Source organism: Schistocerca cancellata, chromosome 5 (assembly GCF_023864275.1).
Source record: "Schistocerca cancellata isolate TAMUIC-IGC-003103 chromosome 5, iqSchCanc2.1, whole genome shotgun sequence".
Lineage (NCBI taxonomy): Eukaryota > Metazoa > Arthropoda > Insecta > Orthoptera > Acrididae > Schistocerca > Schistocerca cancellata.
The window spans coordinates 366,083,108-366,110,068 of record NC_064630.1 but is presented as its reverse complement, the minus strand read 5'-3'; the positions used below and the strand labels follow the sequence as shown (position 1 = coordinate 366,110,068).

General features: G+C 41.5%; 1 protein-coding gene across 2 annotated transcripts in view; it reads left to right on the top strand.

Moving 5' to 3' along the window:
- LOC126187873 (WD repeat-containing protein 37-like) overlaps positions 1 to 26,961 on the top strand; it is a 126,289-nt gene that overhangs the window by 64,356 nt on the left and 34,972 nt on the right. The window contains exons 4-5 of one of the 2 annotated variants that reach the window (XM_049929203.1): positions 12,881 to 13,003; positions 15,983 to 16,174. In XM_049929203.1, coding sequence (XP_049785160.1) covers positions 12,881 to 13,003; positions 15,983 to 16,174 — 315 coding nt within the window. The remainder of the gene's footprint in view (positions 1 to 12,880; positions 13,004 to 15,982; positions 16,175 to 26,961) is intronic. The other variant, XM_049929204.1, reaches the window with a different exon arrangement.

The following is a 26,961-nucleotide window of genomic DNA, read 5'->3' as shown; positions in this document are numbered from 1 at the left end:
ACACAGAATGTCTGTATATGAAGAACTAGAAATCTATGTACATAGAGAGAAGGGGGAGGGGGGGGGGGACCACCTTTGGGAACATGTTGTGACAGTGCCACGACATTTAACAGTGCCACCACGACAGTACACGCAAACGGCGATAGAGGCGCTCCACAACTCGGCTGAGCGTGGGAGTGCCACCTAGCTACGAACCGCGCCGGCCGCATGTCACGGCACGGCAGTCGAATAAGAGATACTGAGTTATTATCGTGTAACCAGCTTTTGTTTCTAAGTGAGTGTGTTTGAATATCCACACAATTAATGGTGATTAAAGGTTATAACACTTTTTGGCGACGGGGTCGGATATTTTCACTGCGTTGTGGATTTGTGTGTTCGTGACGGGGCAGACATGGAACAGCTTATGCAAGCGCTCATTGAACAACAAACACAGTTGACGGCTGCTATTCAGGCGTTGTCGACGTCGCTTACTCATCGTCTGTCTTCCTCTTCTCCACCTCCATTCCCTCCTTACGCCAAGGCCGCTGAAGACTGGGAGGATTATGAGAAGCGTTTGCGGCAACACTTCTTGGCTTTTGGCGATGTCGACGCTCCTATGTGTAAGTCGTTATTTCTATCTTGGATTTCCCCACGGATCTATCAGCTGCTATCTCAGTTAGCCCTTCTGCGGGAACCTGCCTCTCTGTCCTTCCAAGAAATATGTGACTTATTGTCTAACTATTACCGAAAAAACACCCACGTCGTTGCCGCCCGTGTGGCGTTCTACCGATGTCGTAAACAGCCCCATCAATCTTACCCAGCTTGGGCGGCGGAACTACACGGTCTGAGTAGGAAATGTCAGTTTGTCACAGACACTCATCATGAGTCTTATGCTGATTCAATGGTGAGGGATGCTATTCTACGGCTTGCCCCTTATAAAGAAGTTTGGCAACGTGCCCTACAACTGCCAAACCCGTCGTTGTCGGAAGTTCTAAGCATCGCTCAATCCTTTGAAGTGTCTCACGCTGCTGGCGCACAAATAGACGCGTGATGTGATGTAGGCGCTGTACAGTCCACTTTCGACACGGACAATTTGCCTGTTTCACAGGAGAATGAAGATGTGGCGGCGGTTCACTCGCATAAACGACGTCGCGTTGGGCCGCAACGCTCGCAGCGACAACACAGGGTGTATACGGCCCGGGACATCCGGGAATTCCGGGAAAAACCCGGGAATTTTTTCATCCGGGACAAATCCGGGAAAAACCCGGGAATTTTTTAGAATTCCGGGATTTTTCGTTGTTTTAGATTTCAGTTAAAGTTTTGTAGGTGTGACGTGTAAGATTGATACGCTGACAAAGAACTTTAGTCCACTACTGCTGAATAATATTGCAGCAATGAAACACAAATCAGAGAATAACACCATAGTAAAAGTTTAGTTGCATAGAAAATGGGTAATTTACACAATGCACAGACCAGCTTGCTGACACCGTTAAATGTCAAAGGCTTTAGGTCGAAGATTATACAGTACGTCCGTAACAACTAACGTGCATTCGATGTGTGTGACGTCACAATTGTTTACATTTCTAACAGATCACCAGAAAATATTACGAATAGTGGCTTGAGATGCGTTACTTTCAAAGGAAATTTCCACGCAAGATGATTTATGTTACGTGTGAGAATGTGCAGTGAATTTCTTAAATCACAGGGCGTTATAATTCTCATTCATAACGTAACACCTTGAGGATCAGCCATTTGAAAAATGTCGGGCCGAGAAGATAAGTCATTTATGCCACTATTTAAAATTTTACCGGCACATTTGTATTTGATATGACTTAACGTGTAACACACGCCAAAAAAAAAGACCGAGCTTCAAGTTAGTTTTCATATTTAATGTTGTTTTTACATAGATAAAAAATTATGCGATCGATGGCAAAAAGTGTAATTGACCCTCAAAAAAAAAGTGCATAATGTGTTACTGGGTAATGTCACAAGTCTTTTCATGCCAGAACACCTCGACTGTTCTACGCAACTGATAATCATTTTGGCACGATTTTAATTGCCAAATTAGAGCCTGTTAGTAGGCCTACGGACTTCCTATCATTGTAGGACTAATAACAGTGGATGTCAATAGACGATGCAATTCTCGTTCGTACATACACATCTACTTCCGAGTTAACCGCTGTAGAAACGTACTTTGCTGAGTTGAGCGAGCTCGGCCTACCTTCGTAACGTACGCGCCGCGGCCTGTCTTTCTCGTAGGCCTCGTGCTCTGAACAACTGCCGTCATTTGCTAGCGAGATCACGTGACATGAGCTATGACTGGCTGACAAAAGTGCATCGCTCAACGCAATCTCTATTTTAGAGTTTCGGAAGCTATCGTGCTGTAATTTGTGGAATTTGTGTATATACTTTCGCAATACGAAAATAAACTCTGTGCATATTGTCTCGCATCAAACGACTTTCCAAAAGCATTGTTTTTCCTGGATTTCGTTTCCTAAAGTGCTGGGACGTCCTCCGCCGGTATAAGACCTTTACGATTCAAAGGACTGATAGGTTTTACAGCTCCCAGGGAAAGTATACTGTTGCTTAACACGGATGTATTTTCACCCGCTTTATACGTAATTTCATCCGGGAGAAATTGTGTTTTTAACCGGGAAATCCGGGAAAAATCCGGGAATTTTTTTTTCTTGTCCACGTAGACACCCTGCAACAGCAACCACAGAAGCAGGTTCGTTCCGCACTTCCTTCTTGTCCACGTTGTTTCGTACAGCATGACAGGGCCGTGTGTCCAAAACGTTAAGCCACGTATAATTCATGTAGGAAAAAAGGCCACGTTGCTTCTGTGTGTCAGTCCCCTAAAGTTCCTGTCGACGAGGACGAAGCATTGGACATGGATGTTAACTGTGTGCTTTCTCAAACAAATAAGTTGTTTGTTACTGTTCGTGTTCTGGATAAAGACATACGAATGCAAGTGGACACTGGCTCTGCAGTAACTCTCATTAATTCTCTCATGTATTTGGAGTTGGGCTCCCCTCCCTTGTCTCCAGTTACGCGAAATCTGAGAACTTATAATAAACAGAAAATTCCTATCATTGGCCAGTTTGATGCTTCCACTGCCTACAAGTCTGTTGTTAGGCCCCTCACGTTTTATGTGGTGGATCATGCGGGCACTGAAAACCTGTTCGATTATGATGCTTTCCAGTTGTTCGGGTTCTCCGTTGATGATGATGTGCACCTCATATCTGAGGATATTCCATATCAACAGCTGGATGGATTGTGTTCTGAATTTTCATCCGTGTTCTCTGCTGGTCTGGGTCGTGCCAAGGATTTTGAAGCCCACATTACTCTTAAACCTACAGCTCGCCCTAAGTTTTTCCAGGCACGCCCTATTCCGGTAGCGTTGCGTGCACCTGTCAAGGCTGAGATAGATGGGTTAACAGCTTCAGGGATTCTCCTTCCTGTTACCTCCAGCGAATGGGCATCGCCAATCGTGGTGGTTTCTGAACCAGACGGGAGTCCGCGATTGTGTGGTGATTTTTAAAGCCACTGTCAACGCTCAGAGCCTAATTGACACTTATCCTCTTCCCCGTCCTGAGGAGTTATTTACCAAGCTCGCTGGGGGCCAGTTCTTTTCCAAACTTGACTTATCGGAGGCGTACCATCAGTTGCCGTTGGATGCTTCTTCCAAGGAATTTCTCGTCATCAACACTCCTTGTGGGTTGTATCAGTACCAGCGGTTACCATTTGGCGTCGCTAGCGCGCTGGCCATTTTTCAGCGGTTTTTGGAACAGCTCACGGCTTCCGTTCCCAGCTGCATAAACTATCTGGATGACATTGTTGTCACGGGGGCCTCCACTGAGGAGCACCTTCGCAATTTGCGTTCACTGTTTTGAGTTTTGCATTCAGCTGGGTTGAGGTGCAATCTGGACAAATCACAGTTCTTCCAACCCTCCATTGTGTATCTTGGTTTCCACTTGTCCCGTGAGGGTATACGTCCTCTACGTCAGCACGTTGCGGCCATTAACGCTCTACCCGGCCGTCTACGGTCAAAGAACTTCAGGCATTTCTAGGCAAGATTGCTTATTATCACAAATTCATTCCATCCGCGGCAGCAGTAGCTCATCCTCTGCATCAGCTGTTATGCAAAAACGTTCCTTTCTGTTGGTCCGATGAGTGTGAGCAGGCTTTTGTCCGCCTGAAGGCTCATTTGCAGTCGGCGCCTTGTCTTGCCACATTCTGTCCGGGTCAGCACTTGGTTCTGGCGACTGACGCGTCACAGTATGGCCTAGGGGCTGTTCTCGCCCATCGGTATGAGGATGGGTCGGAACGACCCATCGCCTATGCTTCCGAGACCCTCAACGAAGCGCAACGGCGTTACTTTCAAATCGAAAAGGAGGCGCTCGCTATCATTTATGCTCTAAAAAAGTTCAGCATTTTTTTGTATGGTTCTAAGTTTCACCTCATCACCGACCACAAGCCGCTGGTCTCTCTATTCAGCCCATCGGCGTCACTTCCGGATAAGGCAGCTCACTGCCTGCAACGTTGGGCCTTATACTTGGCTCGTTTCCACTATGAGATTCACTATCGCCCCACGGTCCAGCATGCCAACGCTGACGCATTGTCGCGATTGCCGATGGGCCCCGATCCAGTTTTCGATCGTGATGAACTACTCTGTTTCCACATTGATGAGGAAGAACGTCGTGCGGTCGAGGGTTTTCCACTTACAGGTTCGCAGGCCGCGTTGGCTACTGCGCGGGACCCGGTCGTGCGTCAGGTGATCGGTTTTGTTCAACGGGGTTGGCTGGACAGGACCCAGGGCCGGGCATCGGATCCCCTTCGCAACTAACATGCCTTGCACCTTCGTCTGTCTGTTCGTGATGGTGTTGTTCTTCTGGCCACGGATGGCGCATCTCCACGGGTCGTGGTGCCAGCCTCTCTTCGCAAAGATGTTCTCAAACTGTTGCATGAAGGCCATTGGGGTATTTCTCGGACTAAGTTCCTGGCCCGCAGGCACGTTTATTGGCCCGGTATTGATTCGGACATCGCCCACATGGTTGCTGCGTGTCGTCAGTGTGCTCAACAACTGGCTGCACCTCGTACAATGCCCTCTCCATGGCCTGATCTGGCGCAGCCATGGGAACGGGTGCACGTTGACTTTGCCGGCCCCTTCCTCGGTACTTATTGGCTACTGTTGATTGACGCCTTCTCGAAGTTTCCGTTTGTTGTTCGATGTCCGTCACCCACCACTGCGGCGACGGCGCTGGCTTTGTCCAAAATCTTTGCGCTAGAAGGTCCTCCATCCATGATCGTCACGGACAATGGCCCTCAGTTCTCTTCACAGGCTTTCCGTGATTTTTGTACTGGACAAGGGATTCATCATGTTACAGCACCACCCTTCCATCTGCAGTCGAATGGGGAGGTCGAGCGCCTTGTCCGCACTTTCAAAAGCCAGATGAAAACATTCCTTAGTGATTCTTCCACAGATGACGCTCTGCTGCAATTTCTGAGTTCTTATCGCTTCACGCCTCTGGGTGATCGCATTGCTGCTGAACTCTTGCATGGCCGCCAACCGCGCACTCTACTGCACCTGCTTCACCCTGTCAGGCCTTGTGTTGTGTCCCCTAGTGCAGGAAACTACTCGGTGGGCGCCGACGTGTGGGCACGAGGGTATGGATCTCGCCCTAAATGGATTCCAGGGGTGGTCAAGGCTCTTCGCGACTGCCGGTTTTGTGAAATACGTACGGACGACGGCATGGTTGTTCGCCATTACGACCAGATGCACCCACGAGTGGTGGCCACGCCGGTGACACCGCCCCTTCCGTCGCCTACACCAGCCCGAGAAGCCAGTCCTGTCGCTGCTGCCGATCTACTGTATGTGTTGATGCAGCCGCCGTCGCTGGAACTGGCCCCAGTCGCGACGCCGCCTTCTTCGGGACCCATCTCGCTGGAGCACACCCCCAGGTCCACGACACCTATGGCTGCTGCTCCGGAGTTTTCACCCATCATCTCGTCCAGGAGGCATGTTCCATGCACGAGCTTCCGTCTTGGACATTTTCGACCATACTCTCGTGTCTCTCCGCGGGATCTTCTCGGGGCCTCACAAGAGGCCATGGATGTCTCCGCACTGTCCATGTCTCCAAGGAAGTGAGAGTTTTTTTTTTTTCTTCAAGGGGGGGAAAAGTGTTGTGACAGTGCCATGACATTTAACAGTGCCGCCACGGCAGTACGCGAAAACGGCGATAGAGGTGCTCCGCAACTCGGCTGAGCGCGGGAGTGCCATCTAGCTACGAACAGTGCCGGCCGCATGTCACGGCACGGCAGTCGAACAAAAGATACTGAGTTGTTATCATGTAACCAGCTTTTGTTTCTAAATGAGTGTGTTTGAATATCCAAGCAATTAATGGTGATTAAAGGTTATAACAGAACACTTACTCAGTGACAGTAGTGAAACAGGCTCAATCAACTTTTTCAAAAGTATCGACATTCTCATAATTTACAGTTTCAATGCACAGCAATTAATGTAATCACTCCCATTCATCTCTCAGTAAGTTCAGCCTACACTACATACGTATGAGCCTTTTCTAAATCAACAATTTTTATCATTAGCAAAAGACGCAAAATAACCTACACTGCCCTTGGTCTGCGACTGTGAAAAGAAGTTCATACTCTTCACCTACACTACCCATGTAAATAAAAAATTCTACATCTAAAGATGATGGTGTGTTCCATCGTAACGTGTAGTGGTAAAATAAACAAATGAGTAGAGACTGTTTTATTTGTATTGATCAACAGTCGCGGCACTCATAATGCTGTTCCTTATGGACGAAATATTCACAATTACTTCATTGAAGCCAAAATTTCTCAGAGTTGAAAAAGACTAAATCCTATTCTTGACATGTGTGCAATATATTCATTTTCAGATAAAATGCATCACTTCCCCAGGGGTTATTTCCATACAAATTGAAATATGGTATTGTCAGACCCCATTATAGTAAAACTAACATGACAGATACTTCTGTATTTTACAGACTGTAGGATGCTATGGACTATAAAACACACTTTAATTTTAAAGCAGTTTTTTTTAATCACATTTTTAGCATTTTGATTATTAGACTACAGAGTCAGATTAAAAAAAAAGTTCTTAGTTTATAAAACCGAACTGACCTATAAAATACCTGAAAATCGTCACGTGAACTTTCTTCTTCTTCTTCTTCTTCTTTATCGTTATCATTGTTGCTCTCTTCATATATACGACGGTCTTCACTGCTGTCAAGAGCGTTACTTATGCCGCAATTCTTGAAAGGTTTAACAATAATGTCTTCTCTCGCTCTAGGCCATGACTAATGTTTTACCCACTGACACACTGGTGTGATTGTAGGTCGTTTAAAGGCTTCCATCAGTGTGGATTCATGTTGTGTTTCATGCATCATCCATTTGTTCCATTCCTCTCTCGTATGCACTTTTAATGATTTATTTATCAAGACATCAAGAGGTTTCAATTGTGAAGTAAGTCCTCCCGGAATAACAGCATGCTCTGTTTTTCCCTGTCTCAATTTCTCTTCCACAGAATTTTTCAGGCAGACTACTAAACTGATCTAGCACAAAAAGAGAACTCGTCTTCAATAATGCACCTGTACTTCTCCCCCACACCCTGTTAATCCATAATTTCATACCAGTATGTGAACACCACCACCTGCCAGTACTGCATAAGGTTTTGGCATTGTTTTGTGCTTGGAAATGATCATTGGATTAAGTTCCATCAGCACAACAGGAAAGGACAACAATGTAGTGCCTTTTTTTCATTCCCACTTCTTATAGTTGCAGCTTCAGCACCTTTCATGGCAATAGTACTGTTACTTGGCACATAAGATGTCAGAGGAGTTTCGTCCATATTTGCTGTTTGGCTTAGTTCTACACTGGCCTTCTTTTGATGTTGAATAATAAAGCGATGGAAACATAACATTTTCTATTCATAGTCTTGTGGCATTTTCTGAGATATTTTGATTTTGGTTTGCATGCTAAGTCTGTGACACTTCATAAAACTGTAGCACCAACCAACTGTGCACTTAGTCTCTTCATTTCCACTGTAAAGAGAGCTTATGAGTATGTATTTGAATCATTTTTGTATTAATTCCAATGCCATTTTGATGATGTTCTTGACTCCATTTCATTATGTCGTCTTCTGGTTTTGGCCATTTTGCATTCAATCCTGTATTTGCACATTTAGTCAGCTACTAACAAAAATATTGTACTGTTACCGATACCATGAACCACTTTCAATTCACTGGCACCATAGACTGCAGTGACACATCATAGGCTAGACACTGTTCTGGGTTTGTGTTGGTGGGGCGGGAGGGAGACAGTGTTAGCACGCTAGTGAATCCTCACAACTCATGGTCATCGTGTTGGTGCACTGCTGCTGCCAGTTGGATCCAATGTTGCCAGATAGTGGTTTCCTGCAGCATTGAATATATGGCCTTTTTAAGACTGGCGGGAATTTTAAATCAAACACTGGACATTTTTATATTTATTTCGAGTATAAGGCTCACCAGAATATTGGAGGCAATTTTTCAAAGAAAGTGCATATTATAATCCGTAATATATGGTTGTCATTTCCAAACTGTCTCACTACTTACCTCCTACCTGACGTACTGGAAGAGATTATGTATTTAACATACCTCTCCCAAAATTACGTATTTAGTCAGTCTCAATTTGGATTTCAAAGCAGCCTCTGTCAAGGACATGTTGTTTTCATTTCGTGACTCAGATTACACAAAATTTAAAGACATATTGTTGCCAACTCTTTTTTTTTTTTTACTTGTCTGTAGCCTTTGATTGTATAAGTCACAGTATTCTCCCAGAGGAGTGCCAGGAGGAACAAGACTTTTGGTCAGGTGATTACAGGGTTATAAATACAAAATCAAATAGGGGTAATGCAGGAGTAGGTTTAATAATGAATAACAAAATAGGAGTGCGGGTTAGCTACTACAAACAGCATAGTGAACGCATTATTGTGGCCAAGATAGACACAAAGCCCATGACTACTACAGTAGTACAAGTTTATATGCCAACTAGCTCTGCAGATGATGAAGAAATAGATGAAATGTATGACGAAATAAAAGAAATTATTCAGGTAGTGAAGGGAGACGAAAATTTAATAGTAATGGGTGACTGGAATTCGTCAGTAGGAAAAGGGAGAGAAGGAAACATAGTAGGTGAATATGGATTGGGGGGAAGGAATGAAAGAGGAAGCCGCCTTGTAGAATTTTGCACAGAGCATAACTTGATCATAGCTAACACTTGGTTCAAGAATCATGAAAGGAGGCTGTATACATGGAAGAAGCCTGGAGATACTGACAGGTTTCAGATAGATTATATAATGGTAAGACAGAGATTTAGGAACCAGGTTTTAAATTGTAAGACATTTCCTGGGGCAGATGTAGATTCTGACCACAATCTATTGGTTATGAACTGCAGATTGAAACTGAAGAAACTGCAAAAAGGTGGGAATTTAAGGAGATGGGACATGGATAAATTGAAAGAACCAGAGGTTGTAGAGAGTTTCAGGGAGAGCATTAGGGAACAATTGACAGGAATGGGGGAAAGAAATACAGTAGAAGAAGAATGGGTAGCTCTGAGGGATGAAGTGGTGAAGGCAGCAGACAATCAAGTAGGTAAAAAGACGCGGGCTAATAGAAATCCTTGGGTAACAGAAGAAATATTGAATTTAATTGATGAAAGGAGAAAATATAAAAATGCAGTAAATGAAGCAGGCAAAAAGGAATACAAACGTCTCAAAAATGAAATCGACAGGAAGTGCAAAATGGCTAAGCAGGGATGGCTAGAGGACAAATGTAAGGATGTAGAGGCTTGTCTCACTAGGGGTAAGATAGATACTGCCTACAGGAAAATTAAAGAGACCTTTGGTGAGAAGAGAACCACTTGTATGAATATCAAGAGCTCAGATGGCAACCCAGTTCTAAGCAAAGAAGGGAAAGCAGAAAGGTGGAAGGAGTATATAGAGGGTTTATACAAGGGCGATGTACTTGAGGACAATATTATGGAAATGGAAGAGGATGTAGATGAAGATGAAATGGGAGATAAGATACTGCGTGAAGAGTTTGACAGAGCACTGAAAGACCTGAGTCAAAACAAGGCCCCGGGAGTAGACAACATTCCATTAGAACTACTGATGGCCTCGGGAGAGCCAGTCATGACAAAACTCTACCATCTGGTGAGCACGATGTATGAGACAGGCGAAATACCCTCAGACTTTAAGAAGAATATAATAATTCCAATCCCAAAGAAAGCAGGTGTTGACAGGTGTGAAAGTTACCGAACTATCAGTTTAATAAGTCACAGCTGCAAAATACTAACGCGAATTCTTTACAGATGAATGGAAAAACTGGTAGAAGCGGACCTCGGGGAAGATCAGTTTGGATTCCGCAGAAATGTTGGAACACGTGAGGCAATACTGACCTTACGACTTATCTTGGAAGAAAGATTAAGAAAAGGCAAACCTACATTTCTAGCATTTGTAGACTTAGAGAAAGCTTTTGACAATGTTGACTGGAATACTCTCTTTCAAATTCTGAAGGTGGCAGGGGTAAAATACAGGGAGCGAAAGGCTATTTACAATTTGTACAGAAACCAGATGGCAGTTATAAGAGTCGAGGGGCATGAAAGGGAAGCAGTGGTTGGGAAAGGAGTGAGACAGGGTTGTAGCCTCTCCCCGATGTTATTCAATCTGTATATTGAGCAAGCAGTAAAGGAAACAAAAGAAAAATTCGGAGTAGGTATTAAAATTCATGGAGAAGAAGTAAAAACTTTGAGGTTCGCCGATGACATTGTAATTCTGTCAGAGACAGCAAAGGACTTGGAAGAGCAGTTGAATGGAATGGACAGTGTCTTGAAAGGAGGATATAAGATGAACATCAACAAAAGCAAAACGAGGATAATGGAATGTAGTCGAATTAAATCGGGTGATGCTGAGGGAATTAGATTAGGAAATGAGACATTTAAAGTAGTAAAGGAGTTTTGCTATTTAGGGAGTAAAATAACCGATGATGGTCGAAGTAGAGAGGATATAAAATGTAGACTGGCAATGGCAAGGAAAGCGTTTCTCAAGAAGAGAAATTTGTTAACATCGAATATAGATTTAGGTGTCAGGAAGTCGTTTCTGAAAGTATTTGTATGGAGTGTAGCCATGTATGGAAGTGAGACATGGACGATAACTAGTTTGGACAAGAAGAGAATAGAAGCTTTTGAAATGTGGTGCTACAGAAGAATGCTGAAGATAAAGTGGGTAGATCACGTAACTAATGAGGAGGTATTGAATAGGATTGGGGAGAAGAGAAGTTTGTGGCACAACTTGATTAGAAGAAGGGATCGGTTGGTAGGACATGTTCTGAGGCATCGAGGGATCACAAATTTAGCATTGGAGGGCAGCGTGGAGGGTAAAAACCGTAGAGGGAGACCAAGAGATCAATACACTAAGCAGATTCAGAAGGATGTAGGTTGCAGTAGGTACTGGGAGATGAAGAAGCTTGCACAGGATAGAGTAGCATGGAGAGCTGCATCAAACCAGTCTCAGGACTGAAGACCACAACAACAACGAGTGCCAGTATTATGGTATCAGAGATATGGCTCGTGGGCAGTGTGCAGAATGGAGAGAAATCTCTGTAGATACCACAGGAAATAATATTTGGTGTGCTCTTTTTCTTGTTATGTGTGAATAAGTTTTTGTGTTAAGTCCAAGAAGCGTGACTAGTTCTCTTTGCTGGCAGTGCAAGTGTTATAATGAAGGATGTTGAAGGAACCATGCTACTTGAAAATATAAAAAATATTTTCGTGAAAGCTAATAACTGGTGCTCTGCAAATAATCACTGAACTTAGAAAAAAGGCAACACATTCAAGTCAGTACTGCTCAAGGCCTGATGAAGACATCATTAGAAATAATGCTCGATCATAAACCTTGAAATGAAACAAAAATTTTAAAAATTGTGAAGTGCTTTTAGGGATGACAACTGAAACTGGAAGTTATATGTTACAGATCTTCTTAAACTCCTAAGCTCTGCAACTTCTGATTTATCAATAATATCAAATTTTGGAGCTGCGAAATTTCAAAAAGTTAGCTTACTTCTCCTATTTTCATTCATGGCTTCACAGGGTAACTCATCATTGATGGAAAAGATGTTGGTTGTGCAGAATTATGCAGTTACGAAGTTCTCAACAATCAATCACATTTTGAAAACATCAGTAACATTCATTAATATAACAATAGAAGGAGGAATTATTTACAATATCCATAACTCATAGTATGGCATAGAAAGGAGTGCAGTATTCAGCCATAAAAATGTCACCACCTATCCAGTGATGTTAAGAATTTAACTCATTCTGAAACTAACTTGAAACAAAAACTAATATCGTATCTGCTTGACAACTCCTTCCGTTACATTGAAGAATTTCTAAATGTGCAAAAGCTAAACATTACATATCATAATGAGAGGTCTCAGTTAAGGTATGTGAAACATGTAACTAACAAACTAACTGCCCATATATTAAATTAACTCTTGCATGACTAGAAATTAGCAGTGACGCAGATATGGCTTCTCCTTGAACTGTCTAATAGAAAATATATTTAATCAGAAAAGTGTGTTCTTATTGTAATGGTTTCCTTCTGTTTTCCAGTAACACTGAAAAAAAATTCCTGAATCATGTTTTAGTTTTTTTGTCAAAAATGTATTTCTCTGACAGCACCATGTTTACTATGATAATGGTCCTGTGTTAAATCATTCTACATACATAGTGGGATGTGAGAGTAGAGGTCATCAGATAAGGAATCTTCCTTGTTCAATAAATAATTTCTGTACATTAACTGAATTTACACTATTTTTTGCAGTGCAAGAAAAGATTGACAGCCTAAATGAACGACTAGAGAGGGAATCCTGTATTGGTGACAAGCAGAGCTGTGATTTTCCTGATTTTGACAATGCATATTCAAAAAGTCTTTCGAAACAGAAATGTAAGATGTTTTTTCGATTTTTAATCCCTTTTAAAAATACTTTGTATTTTTTTAAAATATTATTCCTGGTCATGTGTGAGTAGTGAAACCTCGATCTACAATTTCAAAGACTAGTGAAGAATAAAAACTTCTAAGCACGAGGACTACAGATGCGTGCATTTACAAAACTGAAGTTACAGAATTAAACCTTAACTTCTGCTTGTAACTTGAGGATAGGACACACACGAGCAATAACGCATGCCATGTTGCCTTTGTTAAGAAAGCAACAACCATGCTTGCATACTTTGTCAGGGGTCATGTAATTTGAGAACGAATGCTGAGATTAATAGCTGGAAGAAGTTTTTTCTAACAATCAGCATGGCAGAAGAGGAGAAGATAAAATGAGGTAAAAATGTGTTACATGAAACTTGATGAAGCTCTCAAGTCTCCATGGGAAAATGTTTGGATTGGATATACTGCATCGAGGTTTCACTGTCCATACGTAGCTGATCAAATCACTGATCTGCACAAAAGGAAAATTGGTATTAAATTAATTATGTTGTGTCTGGTTGATTATACATTACAGTTTTCAGAACTGCTGCAGTTATAGGGCAATGGTGAAGTGATAAATGGAACTTCTTTCTGCTTTGAGGGGGGGAATAAGCTTAGTATGATCTACATGAAAGGGAAGCTGTATTTGTGAATATGATGTAAAATTAATGTCATAGCTCAGTGTTTAATTTAATTTAATCCACAGTTAATTTCGGAATCGTACTGTCGGGGATCTAGGAACATATAAGAAAGCCTGTGTCCAGCTATTAACTGGATGCTTCCTCTCAGCAGTTCCACTGTTTTTTTTTTATATTTCAGTCACATATTTTTTCTTTAATTACGATTTGTATAGCATATGCTACAGCAGACGTAGCAAATATTTACTCAGGAACTTCTTTTCACAGTATAAAGTATCACTTTCTTCTGTGATCTACTGAGTACAGAGAGAGTGCAAGAAAAATACCTCTGCTTATATGCAGTGTAAGTCTCGTGATCTCTAAACCCCTGTCAGAATATGTAAAGAAAATTCTGTAACCCATGTCACACCACCAATCAGTTTGTCCTTTTCCCAATGTTCTCATGTATGTCTCTCATAAGTATTACCTTCATAAGTATTTCCTGTAGTACCTGTTAATGATGTAGTTCTATGTTCACAAAATTGCTCAGTTATCTGTACCGCCATTCGTACTTTTCCATCTACACATACTGCAGTGTCACTAACTAGGATTGAACCAAGGACTGCTGGATTAGTAATTAGTTATACTAACCATGTATGTCATATCCACTTTCCTTGTCTTATTTTTGAGCTATACAATCAGGAAAATTACATTGCCACTTGTACTTAGTACAGTTTAGTTTGGTTGCATGGTAATTCAGCATTGCAATGATGGCCAGTTTTATCATACTTCACAATATAATGTGATCAACAAAAACAATAATTCAAGGCTGCCGTTCAATATTTGTCAATGGTTGTTTCATGTAACTTCTATGACTTACACTGGGCTGTAACACATGTAATTTTGATTACAGCGAAGCAAATATTACTGGAGTACTGAAGTTCACATTTTATGAAAAGGAGAGATTGCTAGTAGCTCTTTTTCCCCCCCTTTGTCTGCAACTCAACATCTCCACTACATGGTGAGCAGCACTCTTCCCTCTCATAATATTATGATTAATCAGTCCTGGATTTTGCATTGTTTGAAGTTTACATTGTTTCATTTGTCAAAAGTGAACTCCGAGCAAAATTCAGAATCATCTTATAAAACACTACTTTAAAGTACACTACTATTTAGTGAACTGACTGCAAAAATTGAGGCTCGGTGTTTATGCAGAGTATAGTTTCAGCTTATACTACAGGTTTATTTCAGTGCATAAGTAACTGCTAATTTGCTGTTTACTTTCAGAAATAACCTTTAGTTTGGCTGAGCCATTTCCTCCCAAATGAAATCAAAATCCCAAAGCCAAAATTAGCTGAAAAAAAAAATTGTTGACATACAACCTTAAACTATGATCTCATAAAAGCCTTCAGTGAATTTCAAGCTTATTTCAGTGTCCACACCTATTACCACTGTTAGTGCTATGTTACATTAGTAAATGTAAGAACAGCTTGTCCAAATCAAATCTTTGGACACTCAACACTGCCCATATTGGGCTTGATAGCATGATGGTGTAACTTTTTTGACTAACTTCAAATCATCTGGATTTGAGAGACTAGAAATGAAACTGTTAAACACTCCAAAATAAATTTGCAGTGGCAGAGTTGAGCAGAGAAAGAGAACAAAAATATTACCTGGAGGCATTTATCTCAAAGAACATAATTGGCAATAATAATAGTGCAAATTTTATGTTATGAAATGTGTGTTCAGTTATCAAAAAAAGAGCAGTTTCTTTGAAATGATGATCATCAAAGGAACTGTAGTGATATTTAATTCTGTAGAAAGTATATGAAAGAATGTGATCAGAACTAAAACAATGTGTGTGTGTGTGTGTGTGTGTGTGTGTGTGTGTGTGTGTGTGTGTGAGAGAGAGAGAGAGAGAGAGAGAGAGAGAGAGAGAGAGAGAGCCAGCCATGTGCACATGGTACCTACTTTTTTTGGGAATTTCTAATCTTTATTGTTTCAGTCTATAGTTTTTGCTTCTGTATTATTATTATTATTATTATTATTATTTGTACCTTGTGTTCAATTTAACCATACAAGCAGTCCTCCAAATATTTCATATTAGTTTGATTACTGTCCAATTCCTGTTAATAACAACAGTGGAGATAATAGTTACGAACTGCTGTGCAACTAAAAGAAGCTTCAAGAATAAAAGCTGGAGTCTTTGTAGGTGAAATTGAATCTCGTCAGCAATTTTTATAATTGTAATTTTCCAGTAGAACACAGAAAAACAACTGCCACTGTATACTGGCAGGAAGGGTCAATTGTGATGTTCTTTGTGTGTTCTCAGCGGTGACTGGTTCATCGCAGAAACTGAAAACAGCTCACAAACTGAAAGCACAGACAAGCAAGATTGTATCTAGTTTCAAAGGTCCAACTGTCAGTTGTTCCTTAGTCCGTGAATTCTCGGGCCATAAGGATGGTATCTGGGATGTGGCAACAGCACGCCCTGGTCAGCCGCTCATTGGCACAGCTTCTGCAGGTAATGTACTAGCATCATTTATACCTTCATAAGGTGTGTGTGTGTGTGTGTGTGTGTGTGTGTGTGTGTGTGTGTGTGTGTACTCTACAAACAAGTCTAAAATACAGTTGTATTCCTGCAAAACCAGCTGTTGTGAATAAGTCATGAAAATGTCCACATTGCTGTAGATGCTCTGAGAGCATCGGTTGTGTTACACAGTAACTATTTGAAGTGTTCTACTGATTATATATTATCATAGATGCTATTTGCAGCTATTAATTTAGAACATTTTGTAGTGAAATGTCTTATAATACTATCTACAGACACCAACAGGTAAATAAGATACCAGTTTTTGGAACAACAATAATAAAAAAAGAAACAGTAAGGATGATAAACGTTAGAGAGCCAAATGGATCTCGAGCAAAAATCAGCCAATGTATGAGAGTTGTTCAATAATTAGAGAGACTTATGGCTTTAAGGTGGCATCACTGGGATGAGCCCCTAAATGCTGATGTATCAACATTGTTTTGTTTATAATGTCAAAAACACATTTCAGGATAGCGAGTGTGCTTGAAACGTCCACATTAGTTGAACAACATTCTGTTATTTGTTTTTTATTTGCTGAAGGCGATAAACCAGTGAATATGTACTGTAGGATGTCTAAAGTTTATGGTAAAGGTTGTATGAATCGTGCAAATATTTACAAGTGGGTAGAGCAGTTCTAAAATGGTCGCAACTTTGTGACTGACAAACACCGTTCTGGCCGACCAGTTGCAGTTTCAACTCCCTCACTTGAAAGTCGAATTGATGACATTATTTGTGCCAACCAGCATGTGACTGTGGAAATGATAATTAATAAGGTTCAAGTTAGTACTGGTACAGTTCATAACTTTGTGTGTAACAAGCTGAGGTACCGCAAAACATGTGCAAGATAGGTACCAAAGGAGTTCACGCGACTACACAAGGAAACAAGATTGAGAGTGTGCACAGAGCTAAAGGAATGTTATGAAAGAGAAGGTGAGCACCTTCTCAACAAAATTTTAACTTGTAATGAAACTTGGGTTCACTTTTATGAGCCAAAATCAAAAAGACAAAGCTTAGTGTAAGCACATCAACTCACTTGTCAAGAAAACTTTCAAAACCCAAGCATCAGCAGGAAAAGTCATGTTGATGGTGTTTCTGGATGCTGAAGGTCCAGTTTTGTGATTATCTCGAAGAGCAGCATACAATGAACAGCCAATACCACTCAGATTTGTTTTAAATAAGGTGAAGTCAACCATGAAAGAGAAACGTCGTGGATCTCAGAGGAGAGGTGTGATTCTCCAGCAAGACAATCCACGTTCTCATATTGCTCAACTAACCCGTGAAACCATCGATAAAATGGGCTGGGAAGTACTGCCTCATTCCCCTTACAGTCCTGATTTAGCACCTAGTAATTTCCATTTGTTTAGTGCACTGAAGAAGGCATTATGTGCGAAGAAGTTCCAGGACAATGAGGACATGAAAAAGTTTGTGGGAAATTGGTTCAAACATAAAGATGAAGAGTTCTTTGCAGCTGGAATAAAAAAGTTTGCAGCCTGTTGGAACAAGTGCATAAGTGTTCAAGGGAATTATGAGTAAAAGTAGAAAAAGTATTGTTTCATAAAAATAAATGCTTTTTTTTTTCCAGACCATTTTGTCTCTTTAATTATTGAGTGACCCTCGTATATAATGGTGCATGTGCTTCAGTCTGTTGTAGGAAACATCTGTGTAGATGAAAAAATTTCCCAGAGTCTAAGTAGTCTTATTTTGGAAGAAAAAAAAATCCCTGAACTTTGACAACTCATTACTTTTAAATCCGATAACAATGGTGGAAATAGCTGTTGAAAGCTTTAGGATCTTATTTGAAATGACCAGGCATGAAAATGAAGATTTTATTCTGGTATGCCATTGTGAAAGACTGAGGACAGTGTAAACATCATTGAGTATGTTTTGTATACGTTACTTGAAGTACCTTTCTATAATAAAAACTATTTTAAGGGTAACATGTCCTTAAAACATACCTAGCTAATAGAAAACTGAGTATCACTGTGTTGGAATCTTAGTGAAATGTGGATTGGTAGTTGAGTAAGTGTTGACTGCAGTTTGATTGGTTTTGAGGTATGATCTGTTGTAGTCATAACTTCGTGATTTTTTCACTCACTTCTTTCTCCACTAATAGAGATTCCTATACTGAAAAATAGCACAAAACCTTCAAGGATCTTCGAACTTTTTTAATTTGATGTATGAAACAGGATAATTTCCTAGCTTTTTGTCAGGGCTATACATGTTAAAGTATGTATCAATTTCCCTCATCAACTCATATACATTGTAAATACCTTGGAGAAGGTTGTTAACTACTGCCATTTTTAGATTTAAGAATCTCCACAGCTTCTCAGATGCTCCTGATGTCAGTCGACTATTGATATCCTCTACCTGTAGGAAGTGGTTGTTCTATTCCTAAAGGAAAGTGTCATAATGTAATCCCACTGTATAAAAACAGCTCAAAAAAGGGGTGCCTTTCTTGCTGTTCGGTAGTCTTCCCAAATTGTATATTAAGATTTTGAGACACAGGACTCACATTTGAGGACTATCATCCAAATAACCACCTGACCATCCTAAATTAGTTTTTCTGTGTTTTCTCTAAACTGATTAATGCAAATGCTAGAATGAGAGCTTTGAGAAGGGCATGGCTGATTTATTTTCCTATGGATAATTTAGTTTTCCATTGTTCCCCAATATGAATTTGTGTTGAGTCTGTAATGATCTCATCAGTGATGGTTTGTAAAACACCAATATTACTTCATTAAGATTTTCACTTCTTGAGCAGTTTGTTGCATATAATGCTGACTTGCATGTGACTTGGAGGTCATCAGAACAGAGGCATTATTGAGAGAACGTTCTGATTTGCCCTCATTACTCCAGCATTTCACAAGTGCTGCTATCAGTTTACTTAACAGAGAAGATTCAAATTGTACAGGAGTTCCTTCTTCTCCTGCAACAGATGTAGTACGAGGGCTGTCAACAAAGTACATTACGTTTTGGAATTAAAAATAAATAAAGTATTGGAAATTTTTTTTAATTATATAATGATGAAAGCCACACTTAAATACTACTTTTCTACATAGTTGCCATTTAAATTAAGGCACTTATCATAGCGATGGACGAGCTTGGAAATTCCTTCGTCGTAAAATTCGGCCGCCTGCGCCTTCAACCACTTGGTACCTCTTCTTGAAGCTGTGCGTCGTCATCGAAACACTGCATAGCCAACCACTTCTTCATTGTTGGGAATAAGTGGAAGTTGCTCGGTGCCAGGTCGGGACAGTACGGTGGATGAGGAAACAACTCCCACTTAAAAGATTCGAGAACTTCACGAGTGGCATTTGCCGTGTGGGCCCGGGCGTTGTCATGAATCAGCAAGATCTTTGAGCCCAACTTTCCGCTGCGCTTGTTTTGTATTGCTCTTCTGAGGTTGCGCGGAGTTTGGCAATACCTTTGAAAGTTTATTGTAATGCCTCTTTCCAGGAAATCCACAAAAATCACACCTTTTCTGTCCCAAAAGACAATCGCCATCACCTTCCTTGCCGACATTGTCTGCATGCATTTCTTGGGTTTTTGGGGGGAATTTGTGTGCCCCCACTGCATTGACTGCAATTTTGTCTCACAGTTCACATGCTTAACCCATGTTTCGTCACCAGTAACGATGCGATCGAGTAATGAGTCGCCATCTTTCTCGTAAGCGTCCAAAAACGTTAACGCTGCAGCCATTCGCTGATTTTTGTGAATCTCTGTCAAGATTTTTGGTATCCATCTTGCACAAAACTTGTGGTAACCAAGCTTTTCGGTAATTATTTCGTGCAACAAACTTCGTGAAATTTGTGGAAAACTCATAGAGAGTTCCGTTATCGTGAAATTAACGGTTTTCACGGACCGCGGCATTGACTTTTTCGACAAGTTTGGCAGTCACTATGCTGCGTCTTCCACTTCGCTCTTCGTCGTGAACGTTAGTTCGGCCATTTTTAAATTTTATGACCCATTCACGCACTCCACCTTCAGTGATTATGTTGTTCCCATACACTTCACAAAGCTGCTGATAGATTTCTATCGGTGTACAGTTTTTTGCAGTCAGAAACCTTATTACAGCACGCACTTCACACTTCGCGGCATTTTCAATTAACACTGACATTTCAAACTGTCACAGTAACTCAGCGGAGTACAGCACGAACCTCTCACTAGCACGGCAGGATGCCGACTGAGCGGCGGATTGCCATGACACCAAGATGGCCGCGCTAGCCCCGCCCCAAACGGACACAAACGAAAATGTAATGTACTTTGTGGATAGCCCTCGTATATATCATTCTAGTGGGAAATGAGAAAGCAGGTACAGTGGGAAAGAAGGCCAGTAGGGAACACACTGTCATTTCCTTTCGATGGGTCATCTGTTTGAGTCAAAGCGTCATACAACTATGGAATGAGTGGCTGGTGATGAGGGATGATAACCATCTGTTAGTGGAGTTAGTTGTCCAGCTATGTATGCCCGATACTGGCTACTCCACCATGATTAAGATATCATTTTGTGTTTAATTTCTCATTTTTTGATTGCGAGTTTTAGAAGTGATAGGTAAACTGTGTGTGTGTGTGTGTGTGTGTGTGTGTGTGTGTGTGTGTGTGTGTGTGAGAGAGAGAGAGAGAGAGAGAGAGAGAGAGAGAGAGAGAGAGAGAGATATGCTGTAGTTTTCTTGTTTTATGTGCAGTATTAAACAACTCACCTGCTGACACAAGTTGTCATATTTTTAATCCAGTTATCAAGCATAGCATTTGAATTGCTGTGGAACTGCACACTATGATGGATCACACTGAGACAGTCATTGCCAAATGTTTAATATAGTATGCAATTGTTATGTACAGTGTAGTTTTTTGACCTCATAATTTGTGGAGGGGAGTCTTCTTTTGTCATATGAGGGGTGTTCCTGGTGCTCAGAGTGCTTCCTCGGTAGGGGCATTTGAGTCTATATACAGGATGATTCTTATTAACATTTAAAAATCTCAGAAGTGACGTAGATGACAGTGAGACTAGTGATTTAATATGATACACTCTGTTGCAGGTGTTGGGAAACACCCCAAAAGTAGTGACATGTGCTGAACATATGATATCAGCAAAACATGCAGTGGTTGAGCAGATCAGTCTGTCACACCTGATTATTCCAACCTCAGTAAAGGCTTCATGTTGGTGGGGATTTGGGCCTTTATATGCAACTTTAGCGCAAGTGCCTCAGGGTTTGAGTCTTGCCTGTGGCAGGCAGTATTTTTTTCCATTGCTTTATACTGCTATGTATTTACATTGAAGTAAGATTTATTATTTTAATTGCTGGTCTCATAGTCTCCACTGGTTTATTACAAAGTACTAAACAATAAAAACATTTTCTTTACTAAATAAATGCTGTAAACAAAAAAAAGAAGGGCTAGAAGGAAAGAAACACAAAATAAGAGCAGCTTTTACTTGGTTACAGTGAGAACAATGATTTTGTAACTTCTACATTTGCAACATATAACTTATACAAAAAGTGTTCAAAATTTGCACAGTTTGCTCAAAAGCAAGTAATGCGGAGGTCAATCATCCCTTCACGTCCAAGCCCAACTGCTGCACATGGAAGACACACGTCCTGGGGTACAACAGATTGCGGTTCGTTTATACATCAGCCATTCATCACTTTGGAATCAGCCAGTCTGTTTTTAATATGTTTCGTGCTGGATGAATGAAATGACAAACCTGTACTATGAGGTGTATTCAGAAAGTAAGTGTGCTAGAGTATTTTAGAAAAAGTGTATTTGAAAAAAAAAAATTATAGGATATTGTCAATACACTTCTGGACTCTTTTTTTTCCCCACATAATCACCATTCCATTAAATTGCCATCTCAATAAATGCGTGTGGTGAACCGTGGCACAAGCATCTTTATGTTGACCTCAAAGAATTCTGCTGCGTGTTTCTTCCCCCACTTCAGAACCTCTTTCTACATCTGCTCATTGGTTACAAATCTATTTCTACTCATACATGCCTTCAGAAAGGTGAAAAGATGGTAATCTGAAGATGATGGATCGTGATTAGTGCATTGTCATGCAAGAAGTGCTCTCCTCTCTTCAGCATTCCATTCCTTTTGTTTTGAGTGCTCCTATCGTTGTGCATTTTATGGTCTCCCACTGAGGCAGAAAATTGACCAAAATAATGTCTTTTTGATCCAAAAACACTGAGGTCATGATTTTCCCCCAAAATTATGGTTTTGAATTTTCTGCTAGGTATGGAATTAGTGTGATACCTCTGTGACAAATGTCTTTTTTGTCTCAGGAGTGTAACGAACCATCCACATTTCTTCTTCAGTCACAATAGACCTCAGAAAATCCTCACTTTCCAATTCTCCAATTCAAGTCACTCGAGAAACTCGTGACCACTATCAGCCTGATTATTCTTGTGCTGCTGTGCCAGCTGTTTTGGGAGCCATCTTGTGCACAGTTTCAGGTATTTCAGCATTTCTGTGAGTGTCTCGTGTTCTGAAGAGACGTGGGAGTTTCACAAAAATTTCATTCACTTTCAGTCGGCTGTCTTCACGAACAGTTTCCTTGATTGTCACTCAGTCAGAGAGAAAGGTCTTCCACTCCTCTGTTCATTATGAACTTTTGTTCTGGTTCCTGTAGACTTCCTACAAAACACTTATTCTGTTCATAACACTTTCGTGTAAACCGTTTTGACTCACAAAATATTTTTGGTAAGTGTTACTCCATCCACATGTAGAAAGCAGGTCACAGCATGTGGCTCAACTTTGCAGGATATTTTACCGACATTTTTCACACAAGTGGACACTAAAATGTGAGTTTACATGCTACAGAGTTAAAAAAAACTACAGCCCATTATGGGCACAGTACAGTGTGCCCAGCTAGCTACGCAGTCTAAAGCGCTGCTTCCTGAGTGGGAAGGCGTGATGGTCCCAGGCACGAATCCTCCCAGTAAGTTAGTGTTGAGGTCTGGTGTGCTGACCAGCCTGTGGATGGTTTTTAAGGCGGTTTTCTATCCACCTCGGCAAATGTAGACTGGTGTACCTTATTCTGCCTCAGTTACACTGTCGGCAGTTGCTGCGCAAACCCCGTTTCCATATACGCGTACACCATAATTACTCTGCCACGCAAACATTTGGGGTTACACTAGGCTGGTATGAGATGTTCCCAGGTGGGGCTCCACTGGGGGCCGAACCGCACAATACCCCTGGGTTTGGTGTGGGGCGGTTTAAATACACAATACATAATACACAATGGTCATAGTATTTACTCTCTGAACATGCCTCATATGTAGCTGGTTATGCGGGCAATAAGATGATGTTGTGTTAGAATGTTACACATAAATACGGAAAGATTAGACTAGTCAATGCAAATGCACCAGCTGAAATTGTTGATAAAAATTACACTTTCAGTTTAGGGCTAGAAAGGGTTTGGAAATCGTGTGCAATAGGAATGTGAAGATTTGCCCGCGTGAGACCAAGAGAGGCTTAGGGCAGAAAGTCTGCATGGAACAAGAGATTACAGTATTCTAGTATTAATTGTTTGTGCAGCATGAAAAACTCTTTTGATAAGCCTGACTTCCCTCTCTAAGATATCCATAAAGAAACCTCCTGGTGGTTCTGTAATCATACATACAGATCATTTGCTGACAGATCAACAACAATATGGAAAGGAAAAAGTGCTACTCAACATACAGAGGTGGCGTTGAGTCACAGAAATTCACAGTGAAAAATAATGCTAGAAATATGTCAGATTTTGTACAAATTCCTTCTTCAGAAATAGAAAACACACATACATTCACACAAGAATAACTCATACACCTACATGACAACTGTCTTTGGTTGCCAAGCTCTCACTGTTGCCATGTCTTGACATGAGCAGAAACCTTGCTGGGGTAAATAGTTGTGTATGGAAGAGGTGGGGGAGGGGAAAGAATAGCAAGGTAGTGGTGGGGGAAGATGAGTGCTGCATGTGGGAGGCTACAGGGATAGGATAGGGCTGCTAGGTGCAGCATCGGGAGGCTGTGCCAATGGGTGGGAGGGTGGGGGAGGATGGGAAAGGATAGTAGAGAAAAGACTGTACGTGCATTGGCAGGATAGGAGGTGTGTAGTATTGGGGTGGGACTTAGGAAGGGGTAGGCAGATGGAGAACAGGTACTAGTGAGGGGTGAAGCCAGGGGTTATGGAAATGATTGATATGATTTAGGGAAAGCAGCCATGTGTGCAGTTCAGGAATGTTGATCTTGATGCGAAGAAGCCAGATGCTACAATCTGTGAAGTAGTAATTAAAGTGAACCACATGGTATTTGCCAGCATGTTCAGCAACTGGTTGGTCCAACTATTTCTTGGCCACAGTTTAGTGATGGCCGTTCATGCAGACATGCAGACACACAGCTTGTTGGTTGTTACGAACACTCCAGATGTGGTACTGTGGTTGGTAGATCACATGGCTACTATCATAGGTGGCCCTGCCTTTTATGGGGTAGGTGATGCCAGTGACAGAACAGGAGCAGATGGTGGTGGGAGGATGTATGGGACTGTTCTTGCATCTAGGTCTGTTGCAGGGCTTGCGAGTAGGGGTGGAGTATGGATGTAAAAGAATATTGTGTAATCTGGGTGGGTGTAGAATATGGCTGTGGGAGGTTATGGGGTGGATATTCATTTCAGGGCACAATGAGAGAAAGTTGAAAACCCTGACAGAGATTGTGATTCAGTTGCTCCAGTCTTGGGTGCTACTGAGTCATGAGAGAAGTGCTCCATAGTGGCCGGAAAGCGGGTTTTGTGGGAGATGGTAGGTGCCTGGTTAGACAAGGAGCAGGTGAACTGTTTCTGGAAAAGGCTGAGAGGGTAATTTCAGTTTGTAAAGGGCTCAGAGAGACCCTTCATATCTGGAGAGGGACTGTTCAGGGTCTATTCATTACTAGATATGCAATGGCTACGAGTTACTAGACTGTGTGGAAGTGACTTCTTAGTATGGAATGAGTGACAGCTGTTGAAGCGGAGGTATTGTTGCCGATTGTGAAGGGGAAGGAGATGTTGAGGATCAGGAGGAATCTGGATAAGATATCCCCCCTCCCCCCCTCCTCCCTCCTTGGTCCAGATACAGATGTCAACAGTGAGTATGATGAAAGTTTGAGATTCTGCATGGTCAGGAAGAATTTCTCTAGATGGCCTATGAATAGGTTAGTAACATAGAATAGTACCATATGGCTGCCCATAGCTGTGTCATGGGTTTGTTTGTAAATGATTCCCTCAAAGGGAAAGTATGAGTGTGTGCTGAAAAGTAATTCCTCGGAATTTTTACGTGAAAACTTTTAAAGCTCTGTAAATAAAATAAGCTTTATTAACATTCTACATCTTTATTCTTTATGTACTTTATTTATTTCTCAATATAGTCACCAAGGTGACGAACACATTTCTGCCAATGTGAGACCAGCTGGTTGATACTGTTGCAGTATAATGTTCGACTTTGTTGATGGAGCCATAACCTCGTCACTGTTTGCACAACTTCATCACTATCAAAGTGAAGTTCTTGAAAGTCTTCTTTAAGTTGTGGAAACAGATGAAAATCAACTGGGGCTGTGTCAGGATTGTATGGAGGATGATCAATAATGATGAAACCAAGGTTTTAGATTGTTGCAGATGTTGCAGCTCAGTGTGGTCTAGCATTGTCATGCTGAAGGAGAGGGTACTCCAGCGTTGACAAGCTATTGTGCAGTTAGAAACTTGATTACAGCACACTGTTTCTTGTGCACCAACATATGCTAAACACCACCATGTTACAGGCTACAGTTCATAGCCGTCTAGTGGCAAGGGTTGCAACTGGCTTCAGCAAAGTGGGAAAGTTGACTGAATAATGTGCTGGACACGTAATAGCTCAGTTGACATTAAGAACAGAATTAAAAATTCGGATGCATTACTTTTCAGCAAGCCCTCGTAATTGTAGGTAAGGATATAGTCGGTTGTGGTGACCAGGAAGGAGGTTGTTCATTTGGAGTCAGTCAGATGTTGGGAAAGGTAGTGTCCAATAGTGGCAAGGCCATTGGCATTGGGAATGGTGGTGTAGAGGGAGGACATCACATGGTAAAGTGACAAGAAATGAACTGGAGGGTCGGTGGAAGACATGGTAGGTGTCTTTCATATGGAAGGGTAGGTAATGATTAATAAATTGAAGGAGTTTGTCCACAAAGACAGAGATTCTTTTTGTGATGGCTCAGTAGCCAGCCACAGTGGGTGGTTGGTTTTATGAACTTTAGAAGCATGTGGAGGGTAAAATTGTGTGGACTGTTTGGGGGTGAGGAGAGAAATAGTTGCAGGGGAGAGGGTCTGGGATGAACCTAATGATTTGAGATGGTACTGGGATCTCGATGGCTTTCTGGATGGGGTCACTGTGACAGAGCTCGTAGTGGAAATATCTTGAGAGTTAGCACATTCCCTCCAGCAGGTAATCACTGCGGTCCATAAAAACAATAGTGAAGCCATTGTAGGCAGATAGGATTGTAAGGTTGAGTTCATTTTTTGGGGCATAGATTGTGGTCCTACAAGCCCTGCCACAATGACCGCATTCCAGAAATCTAGCAGTATCTTCAGTCCCTCCTCAAATCCTTAGGTCTATCCTAGAACCTCTTCCCTGAGCCAATAGGTTTCCTCATCCCATCACTGCTCACACAGCTACCTTTTGCATGCTTCCTAATGTTCATAAACCCATCTACCCAGGATACCACATTGTTGCTGATAACTC